The sequence below is a fragment of the Sparus aurata genome, chromosome 8 (assembly GCF_900880675.1).
Source record: "Sparus aurata chromosome 8, fSpaAur1.1, whole genome shotgun sequence".
Classification (NCBI taxonomy): Eukaryota; Metazoa; Chordata; class Actinopteri; order Spariformes; family Sparidae; genus Sparus; species Sparus aurata.
The window spans coordinates 17,696,177-17,708,154 of NC_044194.1; the positions used below are offsets into that span (position 1 = coordinate 17,696,177).

General features: G+C 38.7%; 2 protein-coding genes across 3 annotated transcripts in view; one reads left to right on the forward strand and one right to left on the reverse strand.

The window, feature by feature from the left end:
- On the reverse strand, positions 1–9,902 carry mrps35 (mitochondrial ribosomal protein S35). Its single transcript, XM_030426635.1, has 8 exons — positions 9,718–9,902; positions 8,365–8,417; positions 8,065–8,232; positions 6,635–6,695; positions 6,361–6,500; positions 4,139–4,248; positions 3,975–4,044; positions 1–514 (listed from the first exon to the last, which is right to left on the reverse strand). The coding sequence occupies exons 1-8, from the start codon at positions 9,848–9,850 to the stop codon at positions 245–247; spliced, it is 1,005 nt and encodes a 334-aa protein (XP_030282495.1). The 5' UTR covers positions 9,851–9,902; the 3' UTR covers positions 1–244.
- A 1,447-nt stretch (positions 9,903–11,349) lies between these two features.
- Positions 11,350–11,978, forward strand: part of kcnq1.2 (potassium voltage-gated channel, KQT-like subfamily, member 1.2) — a 177,892-nt gene continuing 177,263 nt past the window's right edge. For both annotated transcript variants that reach the window (XM_030427196.1, XM_030427197.1), the window contains exon 1: positions 11,350–11,630. The gene's annotated coding sequence lies outside the window, so the exon portion shown is untranslated. The remainder of the gene's footprint in view (positions 11,631–11,978) is intronic.

An 11,978-nucleotide genomic window follows, 5' to 3' on the forward strand; every position in this document is an offset into this window, starting at 1 on the left:
TTTGACAGCATAGATTGGACTTTTATTTTTGTATTAAAGACAACATCATACACTTAAGATGACGGTAAATTTATTTTAGAAAAAATAAATACATAAGTTGTGACCCTTGAGGTTATAATAGCTAGATGCACTGGAACAGTAATAGCATGAGCCCACAGGTATTCAAAATGTTGGGACCCTATGATGGGTTCCTGCTGCTCCTGGTCACCATCTTCATGTAAATACATTTGTACACTGAACTGTTCTACAGGTTGAGCAATTTCTTGACCGCCTCCTTGTACTGCAGCATGTGGCTCTCGCTCTCTCCTTCATTCTTCAACCTTGTGACAGAGTCCTTATACTCCTGCACCTCTTTTCTTCCCAACAGCTGCTCTCGCACTTCCTCGCCCTCTCCTTCCCCGGCCACTTTCATGTGTACTAGTGTACCCAAGATATTCCTTTGGGACGGGCTGTCCTCCCAGCTGTACTCCTCCATGTCTGCCACAGTCTTCTCAGCCTCCCAGGCTTCGGTTTTCTGACAAACGAGGAAAAGGGAACACATTTGTTACCTTTTAAAAGCACACTAAAATTAGAAGACTAATTCAACCTGGCCCGCCTGTGTCAAGGCGTAAATGTCGGGTACAGCAATTTGAACACAGTGACTATACATGCACACCACCATTTTAAAAATGTTCTGAATATGACATGATTCTGAATTTGACACTGCTCATGCAAGCATCATACAGGATTCTGTTGTAATATAGCAGTTTGCCCAAAGAAAAAACTAATTTCTGTTTGAGGGAGAAACACAGCTACTTTTAAACATTATAAAAGACTTGGATATCAACAGATCTTAGTTATGTGTAAGATCTGTAACACTGACTTCAACAAGGTGACAAAAGGAATGAAAGTTTGAAAAATCTTGTTATGACACAAAGAAGCAAAATGATTGGCAGTTTCAGCTGTTTCTTTATTTTTTCTTGAAGTGACAACGACATGGTAGGGCACATTAGTTTTCATGGCTCAATGTATACAGGAATTTAGGTGGATTATTAATTTTTATTAACCATGTTAACTGCTTAGTAGTAATGTTTTCTTTTTCAGAATGAGGTCAAAAACTCAATATTTGTGCATGTGAGCAGTAGCTTTGTGTGTGGATGGACAATAATTTCTTCACTCCAATTCAAATTATTCCGATTAAAGACTTCGGGTCAGTTGATTACATGGGATGGTATTAATAGGGTCTGGTGCATTCCTCTTCCTCGTTGGATATTTGATCTCTTTTGGCATGTGTTTGATCAGCTCCCTGTCCTGAAGATGGACAACTAGGGTGCTTAGAAGCAGCCATCACTGGTCACGACGGCTGGCATGCGGAGCAAGAATGCAGCCAGAAATCAGGTTACATATCACTTACATGGAATGCAATTTTTTTTGGATCAATTTATGAAAAAGGTTTCAACTACCCATCTGCAACTGATTGAAATTTCTTTTTGTTTGGGTTTATTTTGATTGAAGTGTTTGTATGGAGCATTTTTATCTGTTTGGACCATAATCTGAATATTTGGTGGCTCCATGTAAACGCAGCTAGTTTCAGTGCTAAATTGTCTATGTTCTTGTTCTTCAGGGTCTCATAAAAAGATTAATTTCTAATAGCTGCCTCGGTCTCCATTTTGGAACACAGTATGGCAACAGATGTAAAATATGGGGGTCCTCAGCCACCGTTCACCCCTTCTTTGATGCTCCTCTCACAGAGATAGTATTTCTCCATATGCAGTCCTCTGTACGCTGCCTGTGTAGCTGTCATCACGTCCCCTTGAGAACAATACGTCCCATTGTGAGGCAGCTTAAAGCGGGGCAGTGGCGGACCCTCAGCTCTACTGCTCTCCAGGTGTTTGAGGTTAATGATCGTCATTACCGCTATACATATCTGATCCACATTACATCCCATCTGGAATAAGTCCAAGCCCTAGGCAGTGAGGAGTGCTAGATGCTTGGGATGAGTAGCTAGGATCAAAACATTTTCAGCAGCATGCCTCGCCACAAAAAGGTTAGGATTAGATCTGCAGATCATCATGTGACTGTAATTTGATTTTAGGAAGAAAGGTTTGTTACACTTTACTACAAGGTTGACTGTACTGACAGTTTATGTTATGTGTTACTGGCAAAGCTCCAAGCATTTTTCTGATGCCGTTGTGGGTTGAATGTAATATGCACAATTAAATAATTCAAAAGTGTTGACAGCTGTGACACAATTCCTGTCCTTGCATCTATCACTAAGTGGTTTGGTCAACAGACGGTAGGAGATGAATAGCCACCTGTGTATGTACCTGCCAAATAACATTTATATTGTCAGTCAGGGGAAAGGACAGGTGTTGGGCATGTAAGCTAAATCAAAGATTGAGTGCCTCTAGTGGTAAACCCCTCTATGTTCAAGCAGTCAACCCCCGATGCTGGCCTGGATTAGCACATACTGGAATTAGCAGGGAAGGTCCATCTCCCTGAGTGGGGAGATAAAATCACTACAGTGGCTGCTAACAATTGGCCTCTTTGTGGGGTAGCATTACAACCTGAACACTACGCCACTCTCACAGCTTCCACAAGCCAGCTGGACAAGCACTGTGCCTTCCATTGTGTGTCCAAAAGGGCAGCGGACAGTGTTCTGCTTCCTGGCACGGACACCTTTCCCAACTGAGAGACCTTCTTTTTTTTTTTTTTAAATGCAACTAAACCATGACGGGAAAAGCTCCTAAAGGCAAAGGTTACACAATAAAGGGAGTCATTTTCCTTTATGTGGCAGGCACCTTGTGGCAGACTTCTCTGATGTGGCAGCGTTGGCTTAATGTGAATGAGTATCAGGGTCAACACCTGATAGGGTGTCCGTTTTCCCCCCCATCTGTTGAGAAATGTCAACTGGACAATGCTGCTGTTTGCCATCCTGCTGCCCATTCAAGTCTGATACCTCCCTAATGGGCTTAGTGTCTCAGATCACAGAGCAAAAATTCCCCAGGTATAAAAAAAATGGGGACTGTGTCATGTCGCTAGCCATATGGAAAAGTTAACAAAGACATTTTTGTAATATTTGTTTGGAGAATATTTAAGTTTTATAATATGTTATGATTATGTAATATTATTTTCCTCATATTTTAAGTAATCTGAATGGACACTCTCAGTTAATTGATTCTATAGCTAAATAACCTGTACAGTTGAGGCTTGAAGGTTTAATTCAAAACAACTTTGTAAATCCAATAAATTGTATGCTTACAGTTGGCCACAGAGAGCAACAGATATACAAGTAAAGGGTAGGAGAGGAAAGAAACAAAAATGTTTGTTGAAAAAAACCCCCAAAAAACTATAAATTTAGAAACGTATGTGTAATACAATTTACATGTTTAGTTTAATCTTTGATATAATTTCCTCGCATCGATACAAGTTACTTCTCCTAAATCATACATCATGTTAGGGTCCTGCAGTTAACATGAGCCCTGATATCCCCTCTTATATAGCATGCTCCAAAATCAGTTCAGGTATCATCATTAATCTGATCTCAACAAAACAATAAGGTAACTGCAAGTCATCAGTGCGCGTAATGCCTGAGAGCATCCAGCCTTTACGTGAATGGATACTTGTTGAAAGAAGACTAAAAGGTCAGTAAACAAAAAGAGAGACAGAGACTAAGGAAAAAAGAAAAAAGAGTCGCAAGAGAGCTGTGATGGGAGTGGACAGTGAAAAGGTAGGTGTCTCAGGCCTAGTTCACATGTACTTGGGTCGTGTACATCCAGATGAGCATGGAATAGGTTACATAGCATAAGGAATGTTTCAGGAATAATCAGCATACTCTGGTTGGTCGCTTAGTTACATAAAGTACTATGAATGAGGCAGGGAATCATGACCGCTCTTCCCTGAATCCTAATGTCATGTTGAATGTCATCTTCAGTCATGACAGAAAACAGTTCCATGACACAGCAGAGTAGAGTAAAAACACACACTCATCTTACCCAAGACTCGTGGTAAAGGACAGTTAGCAGGTACATGACATAGTCCATATTTTGCTGTCTCAAAGGGCAACTGGTAGAGAGACAAGAGGGAAGACAGTTAAGGGCATTTGTTTAGATTTTTCTCATTTTATCATATCACTCCACTTTAAGGAAGGAGTGTTTACCGTTCAGTTGTGATGGTGAGGGTATCGGTATCTTTGCAGTATCTCTTCCCAACAAGTTTGAGCATTTTCTTGCGTGCGTGTTCGTCCAGATTCAAACTGGACACCTTTACCTGCGTAAACAGAAGCACAACAGTTTAAAGGTACGAGGTTTTCCACATAAAGCTGATGCAAAGAGAAATACTCAAAGATAAAAAGATTAGGGCAGATGTGATTTCATTTTGTGCTATATGTCCCATCTGAATCTCTTATCTCTTTAGATTAAATAAAACCACAACCCAAACTAAGAACAAAAGTAATGTTTGTTTTTTTCTAACCTATATGGAGCTTTGACTGTTGATTAAAATAATATTTGCTTTTTACAGATGAATTTGCATCCTCTATGCTGTTCACAAAAATAAGCCTTAAGCCCCTTGCACAATGTAGAACTGGAAAAGAGAGATTAGTCCTTGATTACATTGGTTTTCATGGCTCTGACTTCAACATTTCTGTAGATTGCATTTATAGGAAATACAAGGTACACGTGAATATGTATTCTGTGTGATAAACTTCACCCACTGACAACATAAAGGTGAGGTCGGAGGTGACTGGACAGATGTGCAGAGACGGTAAACTGGTTCGGTTTATCTCTAGGATCAATCCCTGCCACAGATTTCGTTTGCAGGATTTTCCTCAGTCTCTCTCACCACTTTCACTCTGCCTGAATGAATAACAAAATAAACCTAGGACATATGTGCATCACTCAAAGAATGATTTTTTGTGAAAAACGAAAATGGGGTCTTGGTCCACTTGCTCCAAAGCTAACTGTATGAGATTTGCTCTCCAATCTATCTCTCTGCCTAATCCACCTGGATTAATGTCTGAATAATTCCTACCATGCTGATGTAATTGAAGACAAAGTGTCAGTGGAGCAGATGGCTGGTGATTCATGGTTAAAGTGATACATTTGCACTTGGGGAAAATACTATTTCTTAAAAGGTTGTTGACATTCCTGAGTATTTGTGTTCTAAGGCAAGATTTCTTTTGACATGTTGAATAGTGGAAATACCAATTTGGTTAACTTGTTTAAACATGAACAGTGTTTTCCCAAAATGTTGTGTTTCAGGGGGCTCCCAATATATTTTGTGTTTTTTGATAAATAATCTGCAATTTGAACTTCCACACAATGTCCACTTGAAACTAATTACAATCATTACTTCTGGGAAAAGTCATTTAGATTTATGCTGTCCACATTGGTCTAACATTAAAAGGTTATCAAACTTTCTCTCTTCAGACACCAAGGTAATTATGTTTTGCTCTGTCATGCCCCTTATATCCTGTGTGAGGGTCAAACAACAACATCCTCACAAGAGCTATATGGTTGTGAAAGCTATAAAATACAAACCCAGTTCCCAAAGACGTGTTAAATGTAAATAAAAACAGAATGCAATGATTTGCAAATCCTTTTTGACCTATTTTCAACTGAATACAATACAAAACTAAATATTTATTGTTAAAACTGACCACTTATTGTTTTTAGGATATATACACTCATGAATATGATTGCCTGCAACACTCAAAGTGAGAAGAACAACGGAGTCCCACCATTTTTTGGAATCAGAGTAGTATTAGGTACATTATGAAAAAGGAGAAGGAGTATATTGTTCAATTCAATTGCCCTTTGATAAATCTTTTTTTTTCATAGTAATTCAATTTATATATATGTTTATTAAAGTGCTTGGAGAGAGCCTTCAACATAAATCTTTGTGGTTGTTATGTGTTTGTTACATGTGTGGTTCTGGTCTGTGAGGAGGATTGCATATTGATGGATTAGTGTTCTGGGGGGATTAAGAGGAATATCAAAATGTCCTAACATTTATGTCAATGATTACATATTTTGTAACTTTCTTCCGTGAAATATAAAGTTGTTAAAAGATATTTTAAAAAAACAAGCCCTCTGTAACACACAAGAACTTATTAACTGTCACAGAAGCAAAAACAGAGCTTCAGCATTTGCTTGAATCGAAACTAATTGTCTGGAACTATAATCTCTTTGTAGACTTGATGGCATACTTTCTAATGTTTGAGGTCACTGGACAATGAATGTCTCTCAAGATAAACCAGAGGGATGTCAGCTGGCGATTATGAATCCTTGTAAATCTCTAATCTCATTGTACACGTTGGGTTTCTCCACACTTGACTGAGGTCAAACTGTAAAGGAAAAATAGAACAGCAAGGAAACTTACTCTGAGCGTAACAATACGAGCTGAAGGGTTTCTGACGGACGGGCCGGCAAAGACATAGTCAGTACTTTGTAATTTGATGGGGAAGTGCTCGTCACATTTGACATCAGTGTCCAAGGCAGAGGGCCACTCTGTACAGAATGCTGAGAGCAGAAAAACACATTGTTTCACATACTGCAAAAGCCTAGATATTTGTGCCAAAAAATAGCCCAAAAATATTTTGCTGATAAACAACGCCACAAAATATGAAATAACTTTTATCTAACAAAGAAATTACGTTTTAGAGCTTCACAGTGTTTCTTGATGGCTGCTGGTGTCAAATGCAGGAAATTAGGTATCTGAAAGAGATTAGGGGTGAGAGATTATGTAAATACACAAATGCACAACTGCTCACGTCACGGAAACATGAGCAGTAAAAAAGTCCCGTACAGAATTTAAATGACTGATTTAAGCCTACACTAGTTTATAAAGGGATGATAAATAAAGTAGAAAACAAAATCTAACATCTTTCTCCTTTGACTAAAATATCCTAAATAATACATTTGCCTATTGAGTAACAACAAAATCAAATTCCCTGATTCTCAGAATTTGAATATTTTGATGCTTTTTCTAATCAAATTCAGAAATTTGCCTTTTCTGGGTTACTAAACCTAAAGTTTAGGACCTCTGGAACCTGTATGATTTCTACAAATGCAATAACAAAAATAACATTTATAGAATTCCTTCATAACCACAGCAATCGGTGTATATTGTCACTATGTTTATCTTAACAGCCTCTAAGTGCTGCATCACAGCCAACTGGACCTGCTGTTGAAAAAAGCCCAATTGCCTGTGATACAGTACTTAGAATTACCATAACCTCGATGACTGAGAACCTTTATCAACATATTTTAACAGCAATTCATTGTATTCACTGATCAAAATAACAAGTGCTCGCCACACCAGGGATACAAACACATGTATGTGATGTTGTTTAATTTCAAATATTAATAGACTTTTGGTTGACATGGGTGATTATATAGATGAAACTCCAGATATGTTGAAAATCAGGCATCTATTAGCATATATTTGAATATATGCAGTTAAAATTTAGATGTCTCCAAATTTCTAGACTTTGTAAAAAAACTAAAACATTATTGACTTGTGTTTGGACAAAAGCTTCAAGGTATTGTTAAAACAGTATAAAAAAATAAAAATAATCCTGACATCAAACATAAGTAAGGGATGCACAGCAGTTTAGCCGGTGATGGCGCACTGAGAGAATGAAACCAATATCGTTAGGGTGCACGGCAGAGCTCCAGCTGTGACGGGTAAAAGTAGCGGATCTGCAAGTGGCTCGAGTCCAGATGGAGCAGCTGGTGTCTGGACACAGCAGCTCAGTAATCCGGGCACTGACACAGAGCCATGCAGCAGAGTGAAATGAGCTCCATCAGTATCGAAGGGCACTGGACTGCATCAATTAACTCATCTACTCATAGTGAATACTCAGAGGGTCATTGCTAAGATATACAGGGATAAATACAGATAAAGCCTGCAGCTTAAGCAAGTAGCCCTACAACTGAATTCATTACTTAATAAATGAGGAGGTAATGAGTTTTCCTTATTTAATACCCAAAACATCCAGCATGTCTCTGTGTTGAAAAATGTTTTTTTTTTTTTGTTTTTTATATCATACGTCGTGGTCCCACTGAAGCGACGAGGTCTGACCTTGATTAGCTCCAAGTTGCCCTTCTTCTCTGGAGGAATGCTTCCCTTCATGGGGTAGCCCATCCTCACAGGTAGGGGGACGGAGCCTGGTCTAAAGGGGGTTGCAGCTGGGTAAACTGCGGTCCAGTCCTGATCCACCGGCATCTTTTCTGTCCTGGGCTCCCCTGCCTGATACAAAAGATACACTGTTATTTATTACAATCATCAGTGGAAGTCTATTCAATAAAAAAAAAAACTTTGGATTATCTGCATTTTGTTATATTCAGCCTTGGAAATCTGACATAAAAGCTGCACACTTACATCTCTCTTGGGTTTTCTGAGAAAGGATCCTCTACCACCTCTGTCAGGAAGGCCTAAAAATAATCATATTTAAAATTTCATCCACAGAGTTGGCCAAAATGCATTAACCACATTTAATTTCATGCTGCTAACACCGTCATCTGCAGATACAAGACACTTTATTCCCACCATCTCATTTCTCAAGTGTAATTTCTGTATCAGTCCATTTACCTCATTTGAGACACTCTGTATTGCCAACAAAACACTAATAGATGCCATGTGTTAATGCTGTATGACAGGTGCAATATACACAAAATAACGTAATCACACATTGCACCTGTTTAACTTTTTTATGCTTCCTACAGTGCTGTAGCGACCAACCGATACAGATATTAGGATGTCAAAAATTCCAACATTGATTTTTCAGCTCATATGCACACAATTTTTCCAATTACCCTCAAATATGATCATCAAAAACATATGACAAAGAAGTGTAACAGAGGCAGGATATTTTACAGTTAAGCAATAACCTTTATTGATTAAAATGAACTGAAACACTAAATGCATCTTGTAATTTAATCATTATAAATTATCCAAAACATCTTATTATCTAATATTATCTCACAACAAAGTTAACATATTGGCACATTTGTGGCAACAATGATGACATCAATATCTGTTATAAACCAATATCGGCTCATGGATATATACTGATCAGGCTCTATTGTACTGACATATCTAATTATTAGAGCAGTATAAAAATAGTTGAATTTTTTTTAACAAGTTGCCAACATACTAATTGGCAGATTATTTCAAGATGTCAGTTTTTGTCATAAAGTAATTTCTAAAAGAAACACTTCCTAGTTCCAGGATTTTAAATTGTGAGCATTTGCTGCCTTATAACCTTAAATGATAATAAATATAAAGAGTATATATTTGGTTTTGCGGAGACTTCACACTAGGCTTCAGGAAATCCTGAAGAAATTATGATTTTTACATTTTTTTTAGACCAACTGCTTATTAATGTAACAGGAAAATATCATCTTCTTTCTAGAATCTGTTGTCTGAATCTCCTGGGGATGTTTGTGAAAGAAAATGCCTTTCGGAATCAGTAAAATAGACACATGTGACCCAGCAACGACCCCTGAGACCTCCCACAACCATGTCTGGAGACATATACAAATCTCTAGAGTAACAAATCTGTTTCTCCGCCGTATCTATCTGTTCAGACACTCCTACTGCTGAGTACACCGCTGCCAGAGGACAAGTAGCACCGCCACTCGCACTGGTAGCTGCATCTCGAGCAGCTAGCTTAGCATGCAGCTATGGCTCTGAGTTAACGTGAACTAATGTTTTAGCGTCAGTCAAACTCACCTTTACTCGTGTTAGCAGAACTTATAGTCAAAGCTGTCGCGTACGTGAACCTGCTCAGTGGTTTCTGAAGTCCAAGACCGTGAACATTTATTCGACCTAGGGACAGAAATGCCTTGCTAGTGTGTGAAGCCATGTTTTTGACAGCGACTACGGAATCCAAACGAGGGACAAGACACAAGAATCGCGAAACGTTTAAAGCAGCGTAACTTGGGTGTGTAGTGCCCCCTGAGGGTGTACACAGGTATCGTGGCTCAGTTCTTGATGTATGAAGGGACTTTATTCAGGCGGAGGTTACTTTAACAAAGAAGGATAAAAACAAACAAACAATTTGCTTAAGAATAATAGCAACAACTTCGCCATATGTGTTTTGATTAGTGGTGCGTTATCTGCACGACCAGCGACTATCTGTCTGTCCATCCGCCAGCTGCTGCTTTTTGAAAAACGTGGTGCGTTTAAATGCATCAGAAAAAATCATACTCCAGATGTAAAAATAATCGTTAAACAATGTCCCTTGGGCTACTCCATGAACACAACACACCTGACTGAAAAATAATGTTTTGAGTTCGTCTTGGACCAGTTTGTACACTTCCACTACAAGGACGTTTTTACACTAACAACATGTTGAGAAGCGTACAGAGTTAAAGGAGTGGCACAGTTGGACAGTAGATAAAATGGCATCAACGGACCTAAAATAAAAAAGAAGAGCCTTCATGTGTGGTATGTTTGCAAAAAGATTTGTGTTGTTTATTTATTTTTGGTGATATGTTTCCTTTGCTTAGTACTTTTAAGACTACTGTGAACCATTTCTTGCTCTTTAACTGGAAAATACAGTTACATCTGGCCACACAGGTACTGACCCAGAAGTCCACCCAGGAAGCAATGCTGAAGTGCAAGGCTGGATTAACTTGATAGGGGGCCTCTGGGTAAAAATTGTTTCAGGGACCATGTTGACCTTTCACCTGTGGCATGATGGTCCTATGATGTTTCGTGTAGGCTATTAAGACATGGTAATTTAATTTAACAAATCAAAATTGATTAAAGATTATAAAGAATGAGGGCTCATGGGCTGTAAAGTAAAAGGATATTGCTCATAAGACTAGATTTTGATATGGCAATCCTACAAAAAAGGGCCACAGAATCACATAATAATGTAGAACCCATCTTGTCTGATGCAAAAATACATTCATCAATTTATGCTAATTGTGCTTTACTGCATGCAATTAAAACACAGTATATCTGGAGCATAAAGTCTGGGGCCCAAGATAAATTGCTCGCATTGCATGGGGGTTAATAATCCAACCTTGCTAAATTATTGTTCGACACAGACTAAATGTGTGGAGGTATAAGTATTAATATGGCATTATTAAACATGTTCTGAATACACAAGATGATTATTCAATCAAATAAAAATAAATGTTTGATTAATTCGTAATTCAAATAGTTGTTGAGACGTACTACAGTTAGAAACCCCATAATATTAAATCTTACTCAAATTCCCACACTGGAACCATACATTGACAGCTATCACACAAAATTATCGCATCATGTACTAAACTACCATGTCATTTGAACATGTTGGCTTCAAATTGTGAGTACAACATTTCCGCTAACCCATGAACGCAGCACACTCGCCCAGGCACAAACTGTGATGCACTTCAAAGGCACAAGTCCTGCAGGCAGCAGCCGATTAGGGGGAGGCTGCTGCTATCACTGCCTCCTCGATGTCAGGGTTTGTCTTTTTACCGATGGAAGATCAGTTTTAACTTATTACATTTAGGTTTTTAAATAAAACATTTTTTAACCCTGTTTTTTAGTGAAGACAACAAATACGCCGAACTTGTGAACTGGCTTGTTGAGATTAATTTCATAGCATCTACCACCGATTTCAACTTGATGTGCATCTGAAGTTTAAGGTAAGATCGGACACGCCGGTGTGACACGTCTGGCTGTGTGATTCTTGCAGGGCTCGGCTACTGACAAGTGACGTGAAGCGTTAATTGATGCAAATATTGACTTTGGCATTTGCTTTATTATGCAGCGCCATTAAACACACCTTTTCAGTATGCAAAGAGGGAAATAGTTAAGTGTTTGGTGGACGGAAGCTGAGTGTCCTGACTTTATTTGAACCCACGTGCTGCCATTTAACCTGTGTCACAAGTGTCATGCCGGGGGTCGGTTCAGTCACACAATGCCGTGTAACTGTAGAGTCCCACTGTAGCCTGTGCAGGTCTGACAGTTCATTGTGTATCTCATGGCTGTGT